At 38.6% G+C, this 26,969-nt stretch overlaps 1 protein-coding gene and 1 long non-coding RNA gene across 3 annotated transcripts; both read right to left on the reverse strand.

Annotated features, from left to right (window-relative positions):
• Positions 1-722: 722 nt before the first annotated feature.
• Positions 723-26,585, reverse strand: LOC103131962 (serine palmitoyltransferase 1-like). 2 transcript variants are annotated; one of them, XM_016667042.1, is made up of 16 exons: positions 26,479-26,585; positions 24,529-24,636; positions 24,348-24,442; positions 23,655-23,748; positions 23,488-23,560; positions 22,157-22,289; positions 21,921-22,050; positions 21,658-21,747; positions 18,071-18,178; positions 17,396-17,491; positions 8,267-8,363; positions 8,040-8,094; positions 6,303-6,420; positions 3,171-3,244; positions 1,277-1,394; positions 723-1,242 (listed from the first exon to the last, which is right to left on the reverse strand). In XM_016667042.1, exons 1-15 carry the CDS (start codon positions 26,530-26,532, stop codon positions 1,301-1,303), a joined length of 1,419 nt encoding a protein of 472 aa, XP_016522528.1. In that variant the 5' UTR covers positions 26,533-26,585; the 3' UTR covers positions 723-1,242; positions 1,277-1,300. The 2 variants fall into 2 exon arrangements, with proteins under 2 accessions (XP_016522528.1, XP_007543766.1); XM_007543704.2 differs by having other exon boundaries at positions 723-1,394.
• LOC107834980 (uncharacterized) lies at positions 7,219-8,028 on the reverse strand. The gene is made up of 2 exons (XR_001660803.1): positions 7,836-8,028; positions 7,219-7,555 (listed from the first exon to the last, which is right to left on the reverse strand). It is a non-coding gene; the product is annotated as an uncharacterized LOC107834980 (long non-coding RNA).
• Positions 26,586-26,969: the final 384 nt, after the last annotated feature.

Here is a 26,969-nt window from a genome sequence, read left to right on the forward strand (position 1 = left end):
ATTTGCTTCCTTATTAACAGTTTGGCGCGTTAATGTCATTTCGAAACAGTTCCTGTATCGGTCACGTGACTTGCTGAAACCAATATGCGGACCAACACAGGTGGGCTTGACACTCGCTGTCACTGTCACTTACCCTGCAGACGTGGAGTCACAAAACCAATGTCTGGGATCATGAGCGCCCCCTGCCACGAGGCAAGAAAACTACCTGCCTCACCTCGAATCTGTTCTCAGCTGTTAATGATCACTCCTTAGCGTAAGAAACACGTTACACACACAGTTGGTGACAAAAACAATGTACATATAAGCTGAATTATGGAAAATCAGTTCATATTTTAAATGTTTTTAACCATTTTATTGGCAACATACAGAACATACTCTCAGAATAGCAGCCATGCAGCGCAGTTAGCGAGAGGTTGCGCAATCCAAGGTGAGGCTCAGCTCGCTGCTGCCTCACCAGCTGCGCGTCTGAGCATTTGTATGGGAAATTGCAAAAAAATCAGCTATTTTGAGGAGAAAAAAAAATCAAAATTGGTTAAGCTAAATGAAAAGTAAATACTTTATAGTACAAACCACAGGGTGAATATAGCAATATAAATTATCATATTAATTTTCCATGATGACAAGTGAGGCTCTGCCTCACCTTCCTCTCCTGACGACATGTCACTGATTATATATGTGTGTGTGTGCGCGTGTGTATGAAAAAGGCAAGATAAGTCAAGAGATGATACATTTTACATTATATATTTTTCATAAAAATCACAGATGCAGTAACCTCTCACAAAATACATGTATCAAAAGTGAAGATCAGAGTATGTGATTCCAAAGGAACAATCATGTATTTCTAGTTAATCTTAGTGGCATACAAACTCAGTCAGATCACATGTTTATGTTCTAGTCACCTGCTGACAGGTTAAACAAAAAGCACAAGGTGTCCTTCTGGTCATTAGATAAAGTACATCACCCATTTGTGATAAGGATTGGACAGACTGAAACAACTTTGTTTTAAATGCTGGGGGCCCTCATTTTCTTATAGCAAAAAGGCCAGAAAAGTTCCATGTTGATATTCATGACAACAGACAACATTTTTTGCATTATATATAAATTAATCTCTTGCGATGACATGGCTTTAAGACATGAAGTAACAATCACAGAGACCTTACTGTTACACTGTGTGGAGATTTTAGAGTTTGAGTTGGAGCTTCCAGTGTTTCTCAGTGTTCCCCCAGATCTGCTTCTCAGTAAACCAGTAATGGCTTCCACAAGCCATTACTGGTTTGTGAAAGCCATTAAGGTTTTGCTGCTATTTGAGGAGAACTGAGGCTGCTTCTCTGATACAGGACACAGCCTTCTGAATGTCGTCATCCTTCTGTTTGACGGTGACCACTACCCTGATGCTGGAGATAAACAAGACAAGGTGATGGGTAATGTTAACACCTTTCACTTCACACAATTATAAACATTTTCTGAAAAGCTGATGGTAAGTTAACTTGTAAAACACTTTCCTCAAACCATCTTGACTACCACAATTTTGATGTGAAAGGCCTTCTCTTGGTAATGGAGCACCTCACCTCATTTTCAAGCATAATGGCAGCTATCCTATGGAAGAAGCTCATTTCAGCCATGAGCTGGACATTTCAGTCATTCTCCCCAAGCACTTTCGTCTTTACAACTGTACCCTGAGGTCTTGATCAGGGTCAGGGTCAGATGGCAATGTCCATCTCACATTTGGAACAATGTGAGTTCTTCTAAAATCATGGACACACCTTTTGCTTTGGAGCTGAGATAGTGTTCAAAAGCATCTCCAGCACTCCTGGACATGGTCATAAGCTTTCTCCAGATGCAAAAAAACACACCTAGACCAAAGCACTGAAATCCTATGACCGTCTCAGGAGATTCACCAGGGAAAGATCTGATCCACTGTTTCATACGTAAATGAAAGTTACAGTTCAACTATAGCAAGAGTCCTTTAAATCACCCAGTTGCTAAAAGGTCTTTTCTAGCTACAAAGTGCACCTCTGCCATGTCAATGGACTCATTTTTCCAAGTCCTAAGACTGCCCCTGTAGCAGAAAGCATGGAGATCTTGGGTCTCCTATACAAAACATTGCACAAGGTCTATACTAAAATTGTATGTATGTGCAAAGTCAAAAATGACATGCCAAAAAATCCATGCACGAACACACATGGAGGATCACATCAAGAGCCAGCACCTGATGGGGCAGCTACTGACCCCTTCAGGCTACAACGGAAAAGTGCATCAGTACATCAGGCCCCAACAGTTCAAATTTCCTTCTTGATTTTTTCATTTGCAAGGTCTTCCAGCAGTGTTGATGCATCATGCATTCATTATGCATGAGTGTCACTACAGCTTATACATGCCGACAGTAATCAGTTTGATTACTTCACATTTTGTGTTTACTTGAGGTTCACAATCACCCTGGTGATCTTCCAGGAAAAGGAAGGTGATGTTGAGAAAACTAATGAAATGTGCAGACATTGATTCAAGATTTAAGGCTTATAGTCCTTTTTTATTCAAAAGTTCCTTATGTATAGTTATGGCTGACTAGCTGAAGCCTAAAGAGTACTGCTGGTTTGAATGCTTATGATAAAGTGTATGATAAAAATTAAATGTCTGAGTAATCATGATTCTCCACCTCAACATGTGTCACAAGTTTCCCTTGTCTCTAAAACCAACATACGGTCAAAGTTTGCATGAGGAACTGCACATTCTCCCATCAAGTTTTTTTTTTTTATAGATCACAACCATTGTATAGAAGATGATGTGTGCAAGCTTCAGGCCCTGTTCCATATATATGGCATTTTTATAAACAACCATGAATGAATCTTATTCCAACATGCCCAGGAGAGTGCCACGACACATAAACTGACCCCTAGGTGCAAGCCAGCTGCCTGCCTTGGCCTAGTTCCAATAGAGTGACCTCTTCCATCAATTCTGGGTAAGCTTTCATGTTTGTCTTTGAATCTTAGTCCATAACAGGTGCCAAAGTCCCAGATAACCTTTGCTTAGGTTCAGGGGATACCAAACCCTTCTACCACATTAAAGTGAAGATTCTGTTTTATTGTCATTTTGTAATAACTGTCTTATTCCTATTGCACCTAGGCGCAACATACAAATTAGAGCTACACTAAATACTGTAATAGTTTCCTTACCTGGGAGGGGTAAGGAATCGCTCTTCTTTTTCCAGATACTGAGCAAGAGTCAAAGCAACCTTTCGTTCCAAACACTAAAAGAGAGAGAAACTCGGTGACAAACTACAGTTTGCATGCAAATATTGATTAACTGGTTGTTTCAGTCTTAAATAATATGGCTAAAAAGAACTACCATAAACACAGAATTCAAAGCAAAAATGAAGCTTGCAAAGTCGAAGTGTTCAAATTTTTTACTTCTTTTATAGCTTTTTTTTTTTCTTATGTAAGCATCAGGGTACAGGTGGAAACTCCAATGCATTTTTAAGCAGCTCCTGGGATTAAATCGTAAAAATCAAAGAGGTAACAGGCCCTCATGGCACCTGTTTTCAATGCTATATGGTAGAGGTGTGCCGATCGATCAGCCACTGATCATAATCGGCCGATTTCCATGAAAAAGTGTATGATCGGTGATGGCCGATCATGGTCTCTTGTTGCCGATCACCTGCATCTCATTTCCAGCCTGTCTGTGCAGCTGGTCTCCTCTTTCCTTCACTCTGCCCAAACGCGCAGCAACAAATCCTAAGCGATGTGGATCTATAACCACTGAGTGAATGGGGAAGTTTGCGTGTTGCGGCGGAAAATTGAAGCAGGTCAAAATGCATCAACACGATGAATCTAATATGGCATAAAAACAATGACATACTGAACGGAGTTTGGCTACATCGAGGCTCACTGCAGTAAGAAAGACATACGGAGGATCAGACAGCAGGTAAAGCAGCGCACAGCTACAAACACTCACCCGGATTAGCATGACGGTCAGAAAGCTAAACAAATAACCCGCAAAATTATTTAAGTCTTCGAGCTGCGATGTCAGTCGCTGGTTCTGCTCTCCTGTTGAACCGCTGCTACGCTACAGGTAGTAATATTTGACAGATGGAGCTTCGCTTCTGCTCCACCTGGTAGTGACTCTCACACCGAACCTCTGCTTAAAGCTGCAGCATCTAACTTAAAAATATAAATTTTACATACGTATTAAAACTTTGCTGTCCTAACATGAGACAAATAATCGATCTCCTCCCTGTTCTGCATAATTACTCCACTCAGTCAGAAACAGCCAATCAGAACTAGCAGTAATCAGCTATTAAAAACAAGTTTTTGTCTAAATTAAGGTGAATTCATAGTTCCTTTTTCCACATAATGTAGCCGGTAGTGCTTATGATTAAAAAAATAATTATGTGATCGGTATCGGTGATCGGCCCTCATGGGTGATCGGAACCGGCAGGAAAAAACCTGATCGGCACATCTCTACTATATGGCCATTATTTAGTCCACATGACCCCAAAGCTCTTCACACATTCAGTCAATCACCCATTCATACCCAGATGGTGGTAAGCTCCTATACAGCTAGGGAATACGGAGAAGCTAGGCTGCCATTTAACCACACCTCTGGACGCTCTGAACACCACCACCTGACAAGGCAGGTGAAGTGTCTTGCCAGGGCCGTGCAGAGACCTTTGGAGGGGCTCAAAGTTAAAAAGGGGCACATTGAACAAGATCTTAAAACACCATACAACAACATAGCAACAACCCATATTAATCAAGACTCTAATATTTAATCGGATCATACTATATCATTGTCATCATGTGGGGGCAATGCAAAGCAAATGTAGTCTATATTTTTCTCAACAGGTATAATGTTGCTGTTTCTGCTACTGACAGTGCTGGAGGTCTGTGTCGATCTGAGACTGTAACTGTTAAACAGACCATCGGAGAGAAGGTGAATGGTTATGAAGTATGTTATTAAATAAGCAAATTTGCTGCTATTTTAATAAATAAGCTTACTGCATCTACTTCTACTTCTGCTTAACCTCTACAACAACTTGGCTGCAAAGTGCTTCAAAGATAAAACAAAACTCAGAGGGGTTAACTCTACATAATTTTTCAATGTAAGCTCCTCTGAGATTTAGAATTGGAAGAAAGATATATCAAGGCAAAGAAAACTCAGTACCTGCTGGTAGGGACCTCCAGACATTCAGGGGCCAATAGAAATGGTTGAATTGTAACTCAAACCATAGATCTAAACCTGTAGCATTTATTTACGGAGAATGACAATGTTATAAAATTTTATTTAAAGCATTCAACAAAGAAATTTTTTAAAAATTAAATAGTACATTTAAGATTTAATTAGGAAGTTTACTTGGTTATGGTGCGTTCACACCAAAAGTGTTTTCAGCGTTAGGGCATCTGGTTTACAATCCTAAATCATGATTCTGTCTAAGGCCCCATATTACCTCGGCCCGGCCCTACATGAAGAGCAAGTCGCTGCACAGCATCTCTGCTGGAATCCCCCGGTAGCCCTTATGCCAGTCTGCCCATGCTTTTGGGACATTTTGATTTACTTGATTGTGGAACCGGATTGAGCTTTATGCTGTGGTCCAAATTATTGGTACATTATTTTCGCTGATGTTTATGTGAAATTTTGTGAACTCCAAATGCTATGGGCCAAATCTTCCTTTAACAGTTGAGGCTCTGCAGTAATTTCTATTGACAGCCACTCACATCCAGCCCAGATCCCGTCAGCAGCGGTCCGAACCGCCTAGTAGTAACGTTAGGTTAAAGTGAAGCAGAGAGCGAACAGTGAGCAGGAGGTACCGGACTTTGAGGTGCATCGCGGTACCGTTTCTTTATATCAGGACTTCTGATATGAAGACTGACGTTCCTTATATCTGTCGGTGGCAGCAACTCAGGCTGTTAGTCCAGCACTGGGGCAGCCTGATAAAGTTAATGTCAGAAGTTTTATTTGCAGCTGAAGCATTTCCGTGTTTAGAGACGAGGAGGCTTTTTCCGCTATTGAGAGGACAATTACGAAAAATAAACAGCTTTTCTAACTTCTACATCAGACCTAGGTTTTTTTTCACAAACGAATGTCGCAAACGTGTCTTGCCAAGGACAACGACTGAGACAGACAAAGCGGGTCTTGAACTTAAGAGTTCAACCAGAAACCAACTCCTACCTCCTGAGCCACCTTCGCCCCTTAATGTGTTTCAATTCAATATTAGTGACAGTCATTTCTGTAATATTGCTACTTACTGTGTGTGTCCCAAATATGATCCAGTGCACCACAAATGATTATAGCTAAAACACAAGACTTACATAATCTACAATGGAGCGGAGCAGCTGCATGTCGGAGCTTCTGGAGCCGGAACTTTTTTCGAGTTGTAGATGAAGAGCTGGGGCAAATGGTTCTCCTACCAACTTCAGACCTGGAATTCTGTTAAACATTAACCAAAAAGAGCATTAAATACAATAGTTGAACTGTAGAAACTAAGGCATATTACAGTTTTCAGTCTCTGTTTTTACCATGTCTACCTCTCTGGGAGACAAGTAGAAGAATAACCCCATAGCTTAATGCATTTTGCAATTTTTAACGTTGCACTAAAACTACTGCATAGGAAAGTAACAGCAATAAACTTGTGTTTTACTGTCAAATGACATAATTACATAATGAGGTTTTTATTAAGGAAATCTCATTGATAAGCCACCTATTACTGTCTGCTTTCCATTTAAAAGGATGTAATTGCCTTAGAGGCATGCTCAAATATAACATGTGGAGAATGTGGTATAACCTTTGTGTGTTCTATAACCAAAATTGAACATTACTCCTGCTTAATTCCTAATGAAGTTATCTGCAAAAGGAGTATTTTTGTTTCTAAATTTAATACTGAATGTAGCTACTAGCACAACTACCTGTGAGAATTTTTATATAAATATCTTAAACCTGAGTGAAGTTGCCCCCCCCTTCTTCAAACCAGACAAAATTGGTGTCAAATGTTTGTGCAGCAAAATTTTTTGTTTGTGCTGCTATCATTTTAAAGATAAAAAATGTTTCTAGAGATCATCAAAGTTCAATGAACATGAGTTATTTTCTAAACAGTTTGTGCTAGTTTATACTAGTTTGTGCACTGTTTTGAAGTCGTGAAAATAAGTGTTGATGATGACTGTCGATCATGAAATTGAGATGGAAACAGCAGACTAGATGGTTAGCACATGTTTTGCTCTAGTCCTACTTTTCGTATTTCAACAGTACAGTTTGTCTAATAGCACCCTCTGGTGATCAGAAACTAAAATACAGGTCACTGAGTGTGTTTTGGGAGGTATTGTATCAGTCCATTCTAAATAAGACCTAGTTCCAAGTGAATTTCATCAAGATTAAAATTAAATTATTCATGTTCATAGGTTAGCACTTAACAATTTCAAATGAAATTCACAGATCCAGCATGAACTGATGTTGACTGACCTTTGATGACCTCTAGAAACATTTTTCTTAATATCTTTAGAATGATAGCAGCACAAAGGAAAATGTTTGCTGCACAAACCAGCAGAGACATAGCTGAGTTGATTGACACCTATTTTGTTTGGTTTTATGAAAGGGGGGGGGGAGAAGCTGGTTGACCTTTTGACCTTTAAACTTTAATTAATATCTTCAAAGCCAAAGCTGCACAAACAAAAAGTTCTGCTGCACAAACCAGCATAAGTCGAGATGATTGACACCCATTTTGTTTGATTTGAAGAAGGTGGGGGGGCTGATTGACCTTTGATGACCTCTAGAAACATCTTTATATCTTTAAAATGATAGCGGCACAAATGAACATTTTTGCTGCATAAACCAGCACAAACGTTTGACACCAATTTTGTCTGATTTGAAGAAGGTGGGGGGGCCAACTTCACTCAGGCAATCACCTAGATGTTTATTCTTACCAGTGATCTTTTGATGCTGGAAATATTTGCCATTCAGAACATAGAAATTTTTGAGTTAAAGGTATTTCTTTCAAAATTGGTGCCACTCAAAAACAAGGAAAAAAAACTGTATTATAGAATAGAGAAACTTACCCTTGTAAAGCTTTATAAACATGTTTGCATTTTTCTCTTAGAACAATGAAAATACCTACAAAACAAGACAAAGAAGAAAAGCTTAAAACATAACATCTGAATTTTTTTTAATTAACAGGAAGCACAAATGCAGAGCACTTTATTGGAATCATATTTCTCATGAACCTCTATTCCTGGGATCAATAAATGGTGCACTGAGAGAAAAGTAGCTAAATGAAATCTTCTACCTGGATCCTCCTCCATGATGTTCAGAGCCTCGATGGCAGCTGCAGCCAGCATTGGAGGCAGGGAGGCAGAAAAACAATAGCCCTGTCCCGACAGACGCTAAAAGAAAAAACAAAATCAAGGTAGAAGGCTAAATATGAGGTGGTAACACCAACACTCTAAGACTGCCTACAGAGGATGTTCGCAAACCTCTCTGCTTGCTTGTGAATTATTTTCTGCTCTCTCTAAAAGCAAAAAAGTACCATTGCCTGGCAATATTTCAGCCAAAATAATGAAAGTGTTATATTGCGCAGTGGGAGTTAATCCGTGCAGAGAAGTTTTGCAAGCAAGGAGAAAATCTGAGCCTATGCACAAAGATTTGAGAGAGCACAGCAAAAACTTGAAAGAGGGCAGAAATTTCGACTCCAACCATTACAAGTTGAGAACAAAGAAATAAAATCCTGTTTGCAAACTAAAAATATGTGCTCTCAACTTCTGGCAGTCAAATTCCCCCATAAACATTTATAAACATAAACATTTATGTTTTATTGCTTTCTGTGCATGCATACATATGCATGCACAGAAAGCAATAAAACAAGGAGCCAACTACAAAAATGAAAGATGGGCTCAACTAGCTCGGTCTTTGTTGAAGGCAAACATTTGTACTCATTTGGGTTTTATAGAACTCCTGGGAAGACGAAGTTCGAAATGAGCTTCACCAGGTGCACAATTTCCAAAATGAAGATTGAGCACTTCTAAAACAATACAAATATAGTGTAAATTTTGTTAAGGATGATGGTAACTAAATTATTTTGTTGACAACCCTTTTTGTAATGACGATAAGACAATGACGAACATTACATGGCTCCTTGATATGACGAGTTGCAGACAAAATGTTGATGTCAGAAATCCAAAATGTATGACATTTCTGCAGGGCCGTGCAGAAACCACTAAAGGGGCAGGTGCTCAACAAAAAAAAGGGCACATCTAACCGCATTCTAGGACAGAATATGAACAAAGCCACTCAGCTTTCAGAGTTTAATAAACAATGATACATTACTAAATTGTGAAATATACAATCAAAGCTAAGGAAAATCTCTATATAGAGCATACATGCATGCATATGTAAGACATTATATTAGTAATTTCTTTCTGCAGGTCTATTTTGTTATAGGAAAGTATTGCAATATTCAAACCCGCAATTTAGCAAGATATGTAAATCAGAGCTGGACCACCAGACATATTTTGTCTTTACAGAATTACACTATTAAAAATATAAACAAGGGCACAATGCAACATTTTAGTGGACTGTAATCTACAAAAAAGAGCTGTTTGTTTGCTACTGCAGTGGAGATGAAGATGGTCCAATCAGGAAAGCAGAGCTGCATCAAACTTGAATGTGGAACTGCAGAAAAAAGTAAAACAAAAGCAAAATTTGAATTGTTAATGCATGTCACCATGAGAAAAGCCAACTGAGTTTAGCTTAAAAAACTTTTTTTTTTTTAAATTAAAATCACATTTTTGTCTCATGAAGTGAAAAAATTATTTGCAAAACAAACTTATTTGTGCATGTCATAAATCTTTTCTTGCTATTCTAAGTTTTTGTTTGACTCAAAGTTTTGCTTGTGATTCTCACATGACATCGTGGACAGGACCCAAAATCACAACAAAAGATTTCTGATGTGTGCAAATAAAAGTTTGTTTGGCAAATAACTTTTTAAGTTCACGAGACAAAAATGAGTTATTTAATTTAAAAAAAATTTTTTAAACAAAACTTTTTGTTTTAAAAAAAGGAATCATTACAATTCTAAAATTTTGGATTACAATTGGTTTTATTGGTTTTATTGAATAATTGGAGAAAAAAATGTAACTTCATACTCTGCGAACCAGACCCTAAACTTACTTAAAGTCTGGATTGAGTTTTTTCCCCTTGACTAATGACACTTTTATTACATACATTATATCTATCATGGTAATTCAGGGTGAGTTATTTTTAATTCTAAATGAATATCGTTGTTGGACTTTTATTTAAGTGTTATTCTCCTTCAAGATACATTTACCTAACCTATGTATTTTCCTCAAACACATAGGTTACCATTATGTCTTGAGCTGTCGCACACGTGAATATCTTGTGCGGGCCAGCTGTTAGAAGACCCGGCTAGCTATACCGCAGTTTTTGAATGGGCGATGTGCCCCTACTGCATAAGCAATGCTGAAGAATGACTGCTGTTATTAATGATACAAGGAAGAGGCTTTTTAGTTTGCTAGCAGTCATTAGCTAGCAGCTAGCTAATAGCACAACAACAGCAGCCTAATATCTGTATGATAAAAATACTGAATCGATAGATAAGAACAGTTTTTCCTCACCTGGCTGTCTCCTCCCGCTCAGTAGTTCTTCAGAGAAAGGCAGACGCAGAGGCCTGTCAGTGTCTGTTGTATTTCATTACCTCTCTGCTTAAACCGCTACTCCGTGCTGAAGCAGAAACGATTCCGTCATCTGACAAGTAGCAAGTCTACTCCACTTTATTCACCAAAAACTTTTTTTTTATTTTTTTTAATTCACCAAAAACTGTTCTGTAATCTGGAACGTTCGCTGAGTTGAGTTCCAGTTAGCCGCCTTATGTCACTGCGCGAGAGGCAACTGCGTCATGTGTCACGGGCAAAAGGTCAAAGGTAACAAGGTGACCGTCTTATTATGTTGTACAAAAAAAACCCAACAGAAAAACTAAATAATTTTAGAACATGTTATTATGTGTCAGAAGAGGACTTAGGAAATAATAATACCAAAAACAAAAAAACAAAAATTTGATCAAAAGGGCACTTGGGGGCAAGGAGCAAAAGGGGCAGGTGCTCATGCCCCCGCAGCCCCCCCTCCCCTGCACGTGCCCGCATTTCCGCCTATTCTTGTCTGTCAAAAGCTAAAACGTATCAGTAATGCTGCTCCAATCTTGTTTCGTCCCACCCACCACATGAATGACTAATTAACCACAGTGGACGCAGCACATTATCCGAAGGGGGTTGGTGGATGCAACCCCAGAAGGATTCATGGATTTATTCTGAATAGGCCATAAGTCTTTGGAAAGAAGAACAGAATTGTTGAAGGAGACAGCAGTACATGTAGATTTAAACCTGGTGGAAAATACACTAAGAATCTTAAAAAGCACCTGACGGCTCATCCAGCAAATTTTCTCCATTTTCTCCTACTGATATGCATACAATGTTGACCCAACAATCGACTTGTAATGAATTTATTGTAAGCTATGAGATTTCACATAACTCCTGGCGCTCACAGTCACTAACTGCAGGCTAAAGTTTGCTTAGTTGCCAGCATCAAGCGCAACCAAGAACTTGATGTGTAACGGTACGTACTGTAACAGCACGTACCGTTACACTACACATGTAACAGTGTGTGGTGCCATGTTACATACAGTTACATGTAGAGGTGTGCCGATCGATCGGCCACCGATGATAATCGGCCAATTTCTGTGAAAAAGTATATAATCGGTGATCGCCGATCACGGTCTCTTGTTGCCAATCACTTGTATCTCATTCGCAACCTGCGTGTGTAGCTGTCTCCGCTTTCCTTCACACTGCGCAAGCGCGTAGCAGTAAATCCTATGCAATGTGGTGTGGAACTTGAACACTGAGTGAACGGGGAAGTTTGCGTGTTACGGTGGAAATTTACCTCGGGGATGAAGCACGTCAAAATGCAGCAACACCACGAATCTAATGTGACATTTAAAAAACAAGCACTTGACGGAGTTTGGCTACATCGAGGCTGAATGCAGGAAAACAAAACATCCGGAACGGCCAGTAAAGCAGCGCACAACTACTAACACTCACCCGGATTAGCATCACGGTCGGAAAGCTAAACAAATAACTGAAGTCTTCAAGCTAGCAGTGTAAGATGCTGGTTCTGCTCTCATTGTTGAATCGCCGCTACGCGCTGCTGGTAGTAATATTTCACAGACGTAGCGCCGTTTCTGCTCCACCTCCAGTGAACACTCACACCGAACCTCTGCTTAAAGCTGCAGCTCGTAACTTAAAAAAAGAAAAGATTTTAGATAAGTAATCAAACTTTTGCTGTCCTAATACAAGACAGATAAATTCTGAAAAATAATTGATCTCCTCTGCCTCCTCCTGTGTTCTGCAGAATTACTCTGCTGGGTCAGAAAACAACCAATCAGAACCAGCAGCTCTCTGTGCCATCAATCTGGAAGGATTGTTTATTTTGATGCAGCCTGTGTTTGACTTTGAATTAACGTCTCCTTTTTTACGTGACATTATTTGATATAGGCAGATTATTTGACTCAGGTATAATTTATGCTACTGAGAGCCTTACTGTTAAATATTATTTTACTGATTGCTGGGTTTTCAGTTGTTCTTTTGACTGAATAGCTCTGTATTGTGCCTGCAAGTTTAAGCCTAAATTAGGTGAATTTATTGCCAGATCATTTTTTAATTTTGTCAGATCACATAGTAGCATTTATACCTAAAGCAAAAAATTAACAGTCAATCCAGGCGATCAGCAGAGATCAGCCTCATTGGTGATCGGTATCGGAATCGGCAGCAGAAAAACTGATCAGAGCATCCCTAGTTACATGTAGAACATGAAGTGCTAAGACTGACACCATCTTGTAAAATACAGGATCATTTAATATTTGGCAGTTAAATATTGCTGAAACATGGGAAATATCAAGTCCAAGCTAAACTGTGGCGGCGGTAGGGCTGTTGTAAACGAATATTTTAGTAATCGAGTAATCTATCGATTATTCTTACGATTAATCGAGTAATCAGATAAAAAAAATTATAAAATGAAATATTGGTAAATCTGGCATAATACCGGTGTTACTATCAGATATCAATATCAGTCCAGTTTTTCATATTTGAGCATCCCTAACAGTTGCTTTTTTGTAGTTTAGAAAACTAACCTGTAACAATAATAGCTCACTTTCTAAGTTAACCAGAAGAAAAGTTATAGAAAAATCTGAAATCATATTGAATTTAATAACAAAGAGGCAGGCTCACAAATATGCTTATAAAAAATGTCTACAATCCAGCTTTTAGTTTATGTCTTTAGTTTATATCTTCAGTGAGTTTAATGGATTAATTAAACTCACCTTGCCACCTAACCTGTCATGCTTTGGGTTTGAAAATACGGGAAATGCCGCCTGGAGTGGGAGGAGAGGGCGAATGAACAAACGTAAGATGGGGTGGAGGGGAGGAAATAGACCAGCGGACTGACGAACCGCTAGACCGGGGGACGAACACGGGGGGAAGCAATACGGGATATTTACGACACCTTCACTGGTCACACTCAGAAACTCATCTACCAGCCATGTACGATGCGCTCCGCCACCCGTTTCTTCAGACCGGGATATGAAATTTATTGTGCGGTTCGTCGGTAAAGCTACATTTACACGGTAAGCATCAGCTACTCAGCCGCCCGCCCTGTTCAGTCTATCCGCTCACCTCAGCGCTCTTCCCGCCGTTCGCTTTCAACCAGCAGCCCCGGAGGAGAAATGCTGCCGTACTCCAGGCATTCCCCCAGTCATTTTAAGGATGCTTATTGGTTCCCCAAAAACGATAAAAAGTCGGGCATTATCATCAATCATATTCACGGGCCAATCTTGAAGATTGGACTTTATGCCGCTGAGACTTAGCTTTTGTCAACAACTCAGAGGCGGAAGTGAGAGCTCTGCGCAACGCAAATGAAGTCCCGGCCGGAACACGGTGCGCTAACTAATAAAACATAAATTAACGAAGCTTCGAGGCAGGTAAATTTTCCTCGAGGAATTTTAGTAATCGAGGTACTCGAATCATTCGAGGAGTCGTTTCAGCCCTAGGCGGCGGTATCAGCTACGCGCCGTTGGTGCCCTCGGGTGCTGACGTCACTATTGTCTACAGACAGACAACAAACATCACACTGCTCTCAACATGTGTGGCTTTTTAAAACATTCACTCGGTACGTTTTAAAAACATAAAACATACCACCAAGCTAAGAAGCAAAAACTCTAGCAATAATACATACGCAAGTAGGAAAATGCAGATCCCTGATTGAACAGCATCAGCGAGGATGAATAGAGGGCAAATTTGAAAATGTGGCAGTAAATGTTTTAAGATTGGACTAGTTGATATCAGACAGAATGGATCAGGAGATCAACACTGTAGGCACATAGAGCTCAGAAGACCCGAGCATCGGAATCACAGTTCTTCCACAATCATTTCTTGAGAATGATACGAGGTGTCATGAGGCGACATATGAAATAGTTTGTTATTGTTGAATGCAGAAAAAGAAAGACTTAAGTTAAATCTGTTTTTGTATGCACTGCATATTCAGACATTAACAATCAGGGATGGCATAGTAACTTTGAAAAAGTAACTAATCGGATTACTGATTACACCTTGAAAAAGTGACTTAGTTAGATTACTGATTACTTGATTTGGAATGTAACTAAGTTACATTAAAAGTAACGTTTTTAGTTACTTTCAGCAGCTGCTAACACTCCGCCACCTGTGAAAATTACATTGATCTTTGCCAATACTTAATTGTAAGTTATTTTATAATGGTAACTAGAGGTGTGCCGATCGATCAGCCACTGATCATAATCGGCTGATTTCCATGAAAAAGTGTATGATCAGTGATGGCCGATCATTGGCTCTTGTTGCCGATCACCTGCATCTCATTTCCAACCTGCCTGTGCAGCTGGTCTCCTCTTTCCTTCACTCTGCGCAAACGCGCAGCAACAAATCCTAAGCGATGCGGAACTATACGCACTGAGTGAAAGGGGAAAGTTTGCGTGTTGCAGCGGAAAATTGAAGCAGGTCAAAATGCATCAACACGACAAATCTAATATGGCATAAAAACAATGACATACTGAACGGAGTTTGGCTACATCGAGGCTCACTGCAGTAAAAAAGACATATGGAGGATCAGACAGCAGGTAAAGCAGCGCACAGCTACAAACACTCACCCGGATTAGCATGACGGTCAGAAAGCTAAACAAATAACCCGTAAAATTATTTAAGTCTTCTAGCTGCGATGTAAGACGCTGGTTCTGCTCTCGCTAAATTTTACATACGTATTAAAACTTTCGCTGTCCTAACATGAGACAAATAATATCTGAAAAAAGAATCAATCTCCTCCCTGATCTGCATAATTACTCCGCTCAGTCAGAAACAGCCAATCAGAGCTAGCAGTAATCAGCTAGCCGCCATGCTATCAGGAAGTTTTCATTCAGTAACTCTGGATTGTCTATTCTAATGGAACCTGTTTTTGCCTTTGAATGTTAAGTTTTATACTTGAATTTTTTGGCAATGTTGAGAGGTTTTATTTAGCCTCTTCAGAGCCTTCATATGTTATCAGTCTGTTAAAGATGGTATTACCGATAGTACAATTTGCACAATGCCCGTTTTATTTTCTTCTTGGAAAAAGTTATTAAAAACAAGTTTTTGTCTAAATTAAGGTGAATTCATGGTTCCTCTTTCCACATAATGTAACCGGTAGTGCTTATGATTAAAAAAATAATAATTATGTGATCGGAATCGTCAGGAAAAAACCTGATCGGCACATCTCTAATGGTAACATCAACAATGTGTCTCCACTTATAAGGTTGAACTAATGGTTACAACAACACAAAAATAACTTTTGTAATTTGTGTGTTCCAGTATTGTCTGGAAAACTATAAATAGGATTTTAGACCCCCCTGTCCGCCGCCCCAGGGTCCAGGTTGTGCTTTACGGCCCTGCGTTTGGTGTCACAGCCCAGCTCACAGAGCTCCTCCTGCAGCTCCACAGCTCAGTTGTCCCGCTGCACAGATTTGTGACACTTATCTTAATATTAATAATTATAATGGCATTTAGTTGCACAACTTTACGGACTCGTTCATTCGTGGCTGTTTTCATGTTTACTGCGCTGTTCATATTAGTCTCGATGTTTTCTGGAGCGCAATGCAGAGCTCGATGTAATTCACAGGTAATATATTAACTTAACATTAACAAAGATGCAACGCGATGGATCATCCGGGAAATGATGGTCAGGCAGAGTCTGACTGAAACTAACTGGATGTCAGACAAATTCTGGGGTTTATGTCTGCTTACTTCCAAGCCTAAAAAGTGCAACCCGCGACTCATTAAATTTGCAAGTGACTTTAAAAAAAACAAACCCAAAGCTGCTTATAATAATCGGACTTGACGAGCGAAACTCAAAATAGTTCCTGTTTTTCCAGCAACAAATGCGCATCTCCCTCTTCCCTCCATTGTTTACATTTCTGTTGCTGCTGATACTTTCGCATAGAAACAGCGATCACTCCCCAAGAGGCGCAGAAGAAATAACTAAGTAAAATAGTAACGCACAGTAACGCAAAGTGATTTCATTAAGTAACTGTAGTCTGACTAATGGATTTGAAATAGCAACGCGTTAGATTACTCCTTACTGAAAAAAGTGGTCCGACGTCAGTAACGCGTTACCAAGTGTTTTACATCACGAAAACCTGGCAATTGAACTGGGGTGTTTAGACGCTTTATATCCACTAAAATATATATATATGTATTTTTCTTTTTTAGTTTTTAAATTCTATCTATTATTTTGTCAACTAACTTGACAGTAGGTTAATCGACTAAAATGTTGTGATAGTCGACTGAAACTACAGAAAAACAATTCTAAGGACAAAATTATGCCTAAAACTAAATGACACTTTAGTCAAAAGACTAAAACTAACTAAAAATTTGATGTCAAAATTAACATTAACAATTAAAATGTCTGGATGGAGGTTGTCTGCAGAAACTTGTAGTGCTCTCTGTGTGACTGTTTTGTTAAAACAAATGAAGCGATGCAGGTAGGGAGTAGCTACATCTAAGAATGAATGGATATTTCAAGTTTAATAAATTTGAGACTTTAATGTATCCATTTGTCATTCTACCTTGCAAAGCAGACCAGGGTAGATCATAAGGATTATTTGCACATTGATAAGATTAAAGCAAAAATTATCATGAATACTTGTTTTGACTCAAATTTTAAATCACATCGCCGCACCAAAAATCAGACTCAAATTGTGAGATAGGACTCGATTTCTACCCTTGTTGTCCAGGTAAATATACCAATTCATCCTACGTGACCCACAGGCACCTCAATAAACATGTATTCCACTTACTTGATGATCAATGACAAAGGAACGGCCACAGCAGAAGCCTCCAATGGAGGCCACAGCATTTTCCATGTTAGCGCTGATCAGATCGATGTCATCAATCTGTGCAGAGGAAAAATGGTCAGATTATTATTCTACTTCAGAATCTGTTTTATTTACCAAGTTTGTACATACAAACAAGGAATTTTACCTCGGATCATCTTTGCTCTCAAAAACATTTGAAATATAAATATATAAAAAGAAACAAAATTTGAAAAATATGTTTTTTGTCTTCTTATAGGCTGGCAAACAGATCAAAAGAGGAAGAGAAAGTTGAATTAAAACATTGCATTGATCTGGGCCCTGACAGTTCAATGTTTAAATAAAAGTTTTAGCACTTTGTGTCCAGGATGTGTGGGGTCTGCAAAGATTTTGGCTGCCATTTTCCTCGCCTTGGTCCTGTACTTTGGTAAATTAAAAAAATAAATAAAAAAACCTTGGAAAATTTAGGATTATGACCAAGACAACTGACTACTACTTCTCATAAGAAGAATACAATTTGGATTACTGTGGATGAGAAAATGTAAGAAGCACTTTAATTTGGTGTAATTGAAAAGGTAACATTGACAAAATAAAAAAAAAATAAGATTACAATACAAATTTTTTAAGCTATTTTGTTTTCTTTGTTACGGATATACTCACATTCACCCCAAAGTGTTCTGTGACACCTTTGCCGTGTTCACCCAACACACCAAAAGACATGCTCTCCTCCAAAAAGATCCGCACCTTGTATCTATACTTGAGCTTGACCTGGGAAATTAGACAGATAGTAGAGATCATAAAAATAAACATTCTGAGACTGTTAGATCTAACTCAGACATATCTGGAACTAGGACAGGTGAAGATCACCATGTGATGTCTCTTTTTGTGGATGTCCTTTTATACCTGAAAAACCCAAATAAATCAGTCCCAGCTGTACTTAGTTCCATAGATAAATTTGGTGCTCTTTCAGGTTTTGAGATTCTGTCATGACTGTTTAAGACTCTGCAAGTCTGTCACTTTTCCTCTCAATATCCCTCAAGATATGGAGCTATAGCCTATTTTTCATACGTCTAAAAGAGGTTTCAAGTACTTGGGCATCTTTATCACCCCTGATCTGAAAGACTTATTCTCATCAAACAACTTCCTCCTAGTTCAGAACATTAAGAACGATCTGTCAAAATGGTCCACTTTACCTATATCACTTCTCAGTAGGGTTAATTCAATAAAAATGAATATTCTCCCTCGCTTAAACTACATGTTTCAAAATCTTCCTTGCTACTTGTCCCTTACATTCTTTAAATCCCTTAATTCTCATATTTCCTGTTTTATTTGGAATGTTAAGCATCAATGAATTAGGTTCTCCACTCTTACTAAACCCAAGCAGTTGGGAGGTTTGTCTCTACCCAGCATGTAGCTCTATTACTGGTCTGCCCAGCTTAAAATTATGTTTTCTAGTAGAGAGAACTGTTTATGACTGGGCCTTGAATCTTTACCATGCTGTCCTAGAAGGTTAAACTCTCTCCCTTTTATCAAATATTTAGATCAATTGGATTCATTGAAGAAAAACATGGTAGTTTACAGTACTTTGTTAGCGTGGCAAGACATAAGGAAATACTTGAATATTCCTCACTTTATCTCAATTCGATCTCCCCCGACTTTAAACACGGACTTACCAACTTCTATTAGAAGTATTGGTCTATTGAACTGGTCCTCTTCTGGTCTGACTGATTTCTCTGATCTGTTGATTTCTGGCTCTATTAAATAATTTAATCAAATAAGGGACAATAACATCATTCAAAAAGATTTTTATAAATACCTTCAAATTCAGCACTTTATTTAGTCATTGTTTAGGTCCAATGCATTCCGTAAGGAACTGACGGATTTAGAAAATATTCTGGTTTCAACCAAATCTCCCAAAGATGTGATTTCAAAGTTCTATGCATCTTTACTCAGCCCTGAACCATCAAGCTTTGACTCTGTCAAGAAGTTGTGGGAACGTGATCTGGAGGTGAAATTCAGTCCTTTAGGTTGGCTCAAGATTTACAATGGATCCTTTCCTCAATACACTTCTATTTCTATACATGAACAAAATTTCAAACTGAACGTCACTGATACTCAACAAATTCTGCGTCCTGATACGCGCAAGTGGGAAGAAAAACAACTATGACGGACTATAATGAGGATTAAGTTGTTAATATGCTGCTCCGGTTGGACAACAACTTCAAATGTGTAAGCTAAGCTCCACCGTTAGCCTCCATGTTTACTTCCGCAAACACTGAGCACTTCTTCTTTTTATGGTGGTTGGCAGAACACTGAGAACGCTGACACTATTGCGCCCTCTACTGCGCATGCAGGACACTTTCAGGTCGTTTACCCATTCAGACTGCATAACACATACAGGTCACATATGTGTGGCAGTGTGAACGGCCCGGCAAAAAAAAATCCGATTTGACAAAAAATCGGAATTGGGTCACTTAAGGCTGCAGTGTGAATGCACCCTAAATTTTGTCACACCCTCATCATGTCTTTGTCAAAGCCAAAGCCTGCAGTTCATGTATTGGAGAAATAATTAAATGTTGATGACATTTGAAGATATTTTTTAAATGTTTTTTGTGGAATCCTTTATGCGGCCCAGCCTCACCCAGACTCTGCCTCCAGCGGCCCCCCCCCCGCCCGAGTAATTTGAGTTTGAGACCCCTGGTCTAAATCCATCAGGAAGTCGGCCGTTTTGGATGAAGGCCGCCATTTTGTCTCTGTTACACATGTTGTATGTGAATTAACTCCTCCTACAGCTTTTGAGATCCAGGCTTCAAAATCAGTCAGCAAAGTCTTGAGGCATGGAAGGTTGATAGTTATCAAAATCTTTTTAGTACATCAAAGCACGTGGGCTTGGCCAAGCCTGAAATCTGACCATATGCTATGAAACATCAAGATGGAATAACTTCCCCACATAAGCTCCCAGCTTCATCAAACTTTCTTTGACTCATCACAGACCAGAGTTCATCACATTCACATTGTCAAAAGGTGACATCACCTTACTCCCTTCCCCCTTTCCACAAGAAGTCACCCGTTTTCCTGCTGTTTTTCTTCTTTTCACCCTATGGTTCATTAAGAGTTCAACCTGTGTTTAATAAAATACAACAACATGATGGTAAATCATGGCAAATTCTAATCCCTTGACATTTGCATACGATAGTCTCTAAATCATACATGCAGGTCAATCATAAGTTTGGTGCTTATGATTGACTTATCATAAGCATAAGTCAAGGCATAAGCCTTGACTTTAGAGCTATTGGGCTCTAAAGAGCCCAATAGCATTAAATTGTAATTTGACTCCACTGCACCCCTAGATTATCCCACTAGCTATATCTCCTTAATACATCAACCAATCTGCACCAGATTTTTTGTGCATCGTCAGAGCACTGCTGAACACGTAAATGTGCATCATGTGTTTCGCCTCCTGGACAGGTGCAGGAACTGTGTGAGAGCGTTAACGGTGGCGAGCGGGTGGCGTTGCTGGACATCTCGTGGTTGCCATAAGGCCAGAGCAGGGCTGAGCTGTGAGAGCCTCCAACGCTGCTTTCAGCTTTAATTCATTTTATTTTGAGAGAATGTTTATAAATGATGGATGAAGACTCCTTATCCTGAAGCTGAATCGTTAAATGGTGTAGTTAAACTTATGGTTCAAATGCTTTGTGTAACTCCTCTTTTCCAGTGCTTTCTGTTTCTACTTATATCACCAAACAGCTAAGAGAGATGGTAAAGCATTCATAAACCCCACAGGTTGTTTAAAACAGTGTTTACAAATCAAACTGAAATTAGAAGATGGTCCTTCACACAGCTTTGTTTTTATATTTTTTCTGTTTTAGTTAGCCAATCCAACTGAAATTGGTCATATTGTCAGACAGTGCAAAAAGTAATGTCAATGCTAAGTAAATGTTTGTCAGGAGTCAGATTAAGAAGTGTTTCTAAACCCTGCCTCTATACCAAACACACAACACTGTTTTTATAAATGCACTATTGGCCTATAGGTCCAATAGTGCATTCTGTTTTTTGAGCAACAAGACCTAGTTTTGTTCTCAGAATAATTTCCATTTTACAAACCAATAGCAATAGTTCTCAAACCAAGACTGAAAAAAATGTTGTGGAATCTGCCAAAGGACCTTTCCCCATAATTCTGAAGCAGTGTTTCATTTAGGGGTTTATTTAGTTTATATTACTTGAAATTTATTACTTGTGAACTTTACCAGCTCAGGGAGAGGACAAATATCTGCTGTGTTGATGTACATTCCCTCAACCACAATGAACTTCCGCGTCACTCGAGCTTTACGAGGATTCTGTAAGAAAAACATTACAATTTTAAAAATATGAAGGCAAAAAACTACAGAATAAAAAAATTAACTTAAACAGGTTTACAGGTATACAATCTGCAGCTATAAAATTATTTGACAGTTGACAGTATAATATGACACTTAAAAGTTAGAATGAAACTACCTAAACTGGTACTAACCTTCTGGTCCTCTAACTCTTGTTCTTTTAGCAGTCTCTCCAGATCCTCCATGTCATTGTGTTTGAAGTATTTGATGAAGCTGCGGGATGCCTGAAGGCCTTTCTGGATGGAGAAACAGGCAGCTTCATCCCTGGACACCAAAAAAAAACCCAACAATATGAGAGTTTAAATCGAAATAATAAGGAACCCACATTCACATTTTAAATGTCTCTTGGAATTAAGTAAACATGACTCACACAAAGATCATGTCCCCTCTTTTGGAGTAGGCCGGAATCGCACTAGCCATCGTTGCAAAGCCATATGAATAGATAATGGCCTCCTCTGTTTTCATGAATTTGGCAAGGCGATTCTCCAGTTCTAAATGGACATCTGGAGAAAAGGGTAGTATGGAACAGGAAGAACAAGGGAAGCAGTGAAAGGAAAAGCACCGAGTAGATCAGATCAGGAAAACTGCTAAGTAGATCTATATATGTATGAAAGAGACAAAATAAATAGGATTGGTCAATAATGCCAGCCTAACCATAAGACAGTGTACCCATTGTAAATCAAGATATTCTTACACTAATCTGAAAATGAGCTGTGTTGTTCATATACAGAAATGTCTATGTAAAATACAGCTGAACCTAGTTTTGGATCAGAAATTGAAAATGTTTCAATTTTGTTCAGAAGGAATAAAAAATGCCCCATCAATACAGATAATACAATGCTTAATTATGGAATAGAAGTTGTGAAGTTCTCAGATATGGGCCTTGAAGATATTTTATGAATTTGCTCAATTGCTCTCTCAATCTTGTAGACTAACTAACCAAGGTATTTTCTGTACTAGTGGTGAAGGTCCTTCAGGTCCTTTTCAGGAAAATTATATCTAGTGCAGATTTTTGTCTAATCATTAAAAAATAATGGCAGCAATGGAAGTAAACAGTTTCATGAAATATATTATTCATAATTCAGCCATGGTGCTAGCACTCATCTATCATCCATCAGAGGAGACGTCAGCATCTTATGTTGGAGCAACAAGCTCCAGTTGATGATTTTACAGAAGAACGATAGATTCAGCACGTTCCAAAGATGCACAATGTTTTATGAACTGTGTGATGCTGTGAGAGCTCTGGTGGAGCCAGTTTCACATTGTCGGAAAAAAACAAAAACAAACTATGAAGAAGACTACTTCATGTTGTCTTCTTCATGGCTTTCGCTAACATCTGGCTGTTGGTCCCATGACTTGTGCACTTTCAATTGCATTGTAAGCATTTTGAATTGCTTTGTTGCTGAAATTGTGCTATATAAATAAAATTACCTTATCTTACCTTGTGTGATGCAAAAAAGTGCATCACACAAGTAATGCAATATCTATTTCGCAGTATCTATTTTGATATGACTGAAAAATCATTTCATCCCAGCGCAACAACTTTTTAATCAAAAAACTCTTTTGATTAAAAAGCGTATTTAATGCTTCATGTCTATTAAGCATTAAACATGCTTAATAAATATTAAGCATATTTATTTTTGTAGTTTCAATTTGTGTAGTTACTTCTCCAGAAGACAACAAGCAGCACTATTCACTTACCAAATGTTCCATAAAAGCCTCTTGGACCACATGTGCCAACACCATATTTTTTTAGTGACATCAAAGCCTTTTCCTGTTATTAGCAAACAAAACAATTAAAAATGAAATCACAGTTAATTAATTTTAAATCCAAACTAATAAAAGTGAATAAAAAATATTTTAATTACCTTCACACGCTCATTGTCAAGGAGTCCCAAAAAGTTAAACGAGGCAAAATTAATGCACTCTTTTCCATTGACTATGATTTTATGGCTGGGTGGTCTAAAAATGAAAAACAAGTCATATATGTAAGACACAGGCAATTTGAAGTACAAGCACACAGTACAAGAGTTTTTCAGACCTGAAAATGTGGGATGTCTCTTCTCCTTTATTTTAGGCTCTATATGCCTGAAGCATGTAGAGCTACTGCTCTACATGCAGTAGCTCTACATGTTAGAAAGGGCCTTCTATTAATATAGAAGGCCCTTTCAGAAGGATCACTGATAACCATTTGGTTATCAATCAACCACCACCATCCCTATCACTGTAATTCACATCCTACAGGTTGGGAATATTCTAGGCTTGTGTGTACCTTCAGGACATTCAGTGGAAAGTGGAAGCTCAAAGGACATGACTGTTATGGTCTTTGAGCCTGCACTCTCTGCTGCCAGTTCTACAGTCATTGTAGAACTGATGTAAGTGTACACATTAGTAAGTCTAGGTTCTGCAGAAATATTTACAGTACTTCCAAATCAGAAACTGCCAAAAATGTTAAATTCAATGTGCAACATAATCTAGCTTGACTGATACATATTAGAATTTTTTCTTGTCTAATTATGTGAAATTACAGAAGAAAGAAAAAGGATAAAACATTGTTTTACCCTGAAACAATGTTGTATTTAAGGGAAGGATGGTCTTTTGAAATTAAAGGGACAAGAAGATCTGGCTGCCATTCTTCTATCAGGTCCTCTTTTTCCTGTAACAGAAATCCAGGTAATAACTGTTTGATGGTGTACAATTTCAGAAATTTTAGTAATCTGGCATTTACTGTGCTATGCTCACCCTTTCTGTCAGTTTGTAAGTCTCGTGAAGTTTGTAGGTCTTGGAGAATAAAAGTCTGATTATCCATAATATCAAGATGCCCTCCAGAATTAGGTGATATGCAGGAGCCTGGGGAAGACCAGCACAAAGATTAATTTAAGGCTGATGATCAGTTCAAAGACTTGAAGTTTAAAAATCAGTGGATTCAGAAAACACAATATATAAGTCAAAGAATCCTGAACAATGGAGCAAGAGCTACCATATTTTTTAAAAGTGCATGTTTAATAGTTAGTCTCTGGTTTTTTTTTAATTTAATTTCAAATGTACAACACACAGCAGATTCCACCATGTAAAACACAATAAAACCAAAATGGAAAAGCTATGCCTGGGAAAACCGAGTCTGTCCTTTCTGCTTTCCAAGCAATATAGCAGCCAGAAGCTGATCATCTTGATATAAATATTTTCCTGACATATTTTATTCACCACAAAGCAAACCCAAATGAGCTGGGGGATATAAAAGAAACATTTACTTACGATTTTGAGGAGTTTAGACACAGTCATGCATTTTGAAAATATCTGTCTTTGCTCACTTTTGTAGAAACAGTCAAGAATGGTTTAAGTACCCTTTGAATTTGTTTTGTTCACAAGTAAATATATTTTAAGAAGGAAAGCAGCAGATCACATTAAATTCTGAGTTTTATGTAATTATTTAACTCCCCTGCGCCTCTCGGTGACATGAATACAAAAACACTTCACCAAGAATAGCTACATCGGAAATGATAAGTAGAGATTAAAGCTGCAAGCAGCATTGGCAGCCCTCGCAGCTCAGCTCCGTTCCAGCCTCATGACTTCCGCCGACCGTGAGAGCACCAGCAACGCCACCCACTCGCTGTCGTCACTGATCTTACGCAGTTCCCGCACCGGTCCATTAGGCCAGGGGCGAGGTGAAGGAACGTAAGGGCGCGGTGAGTTGTATGCGAAGGCATCATCGGGGGGCCGCCTCCTCTGGTGCAGCGCCCCTATGCGTTGCATGCGCTGCATACCCACTTTTTGGGCCACTGCATTCGGCAATGCACATCACTGTCTAGGGGGCGCTGTGGAGGAATTAGGCCTTATCTAATTTGTCCATTTTAGTGGACAGTTGATCATAGTAATAATAACTTTTTGACCTTACTGTACAGGCCAGTAAATAATGTGAAAGTTTAAAACAACTATTTTTCACAGACTGTGTGTACTTATATTAATATTTAACCCTCAAATAGCCAGGATCACACTGGTCACAGATTATGAAGGCCAGTGTGATCCTGGCTATTTGAGGATTACATTTTATTTTAAGTGTTTTATGAAGAGTGTGTAATGAAGAGGTGGCAGAAACCGCGTTAAAAACTACCAGAGCACTTAGAATCATTTCTTAATCACTTAATGACTTATTAAACGGCCACAGTTGGTTTACATATTTTAATGACGGCACATAGGCAATCAGGGCAATGGTCCGTCAGTTTTCAGAGTAAAATACAAAGTAATACTTTATATTTTCTCCGTCAATGTGATGGTGATAAAGGAGCCGTGAAGTTTACAATCCCAGATGTATCAGTATTTACACAGTTTACGTAAATACTCTTCCCGCTGATATTCAAGACGTACCTGCGTTCTATCGCTCCCTGCGATCACAGAACATGATGGGTCACAGATTTAGCTGTATTACCTGTTTGTGCCCCCCGCTCTCACGTTAGTTGCTCTCCCAGGTCTTACGGCATGGTATACAATTCCCTCCCCCCGCTCTTACGGTAGTCCCCCGGTCCTATTGCGTTGCTCTATGTTTTCCGGGGTACGAAGATTCAGGCCGACTCAGTTAACAAATTAGAAAGCTCCAAAATATTTTAAACTGGAAGATGTGAATTAAATATCATGAATCTGTATGTACATGCCATAAATTATACTCTATAGACTGGTTAAAAAGACGAACATTACCTCATAAAAAGCTTGTACCATTTCTACCAACACCCATTGCTGCCCGGAAGCCATATTCCGCTTCTGCTAATGTTTCTTCTTCTTTGGCAATTGGCATCATTGAGTTTCATTACTGCCACCCTCTGGTTCAACTTTATATTACAAACTCACTGACAGACAATAATGATTTTGGCAAACCTGTAGTGTAGTCTCTTAGACTCCAGTTGTTGTTTTTAATTATTATTATTAATTATGATACGTTATATAATAATTGAAACACTTAAATAATTCTTAAATAATTCTAAAATACAAACTGGGATGTCCAAGTTGATCTCCAACTTCTTGAATGTTTTTCTTTCATTTTCCAATTTCCTGACCTGAATGAACAGTAAATATACTTCTGTCTATTCAGCTTTACATCATTTAGATTAGACTAATCTTTATGCTTTGCCACAACAAAAAAGACTGTCAGAAAATAAAATAAAAAATCTGACACTTTCTTAGAACACATC

Source organism: Poecilia formosa, unplaced genomic scaffold (genome assembly GCF_000485575.1).
Source record: "Poecilia formosa unplaced genomic scaffold, Poecilia_formosa-5.1.2 Scaffold883, whole genome shotgun sequence".
Taxonomy (NCBI): Eukaryota; Metazoa; Chordata; class Actinopteri; order Cyprinodontiformes; family Poeciliidae; genus Poecilia; species Poecilia formosa.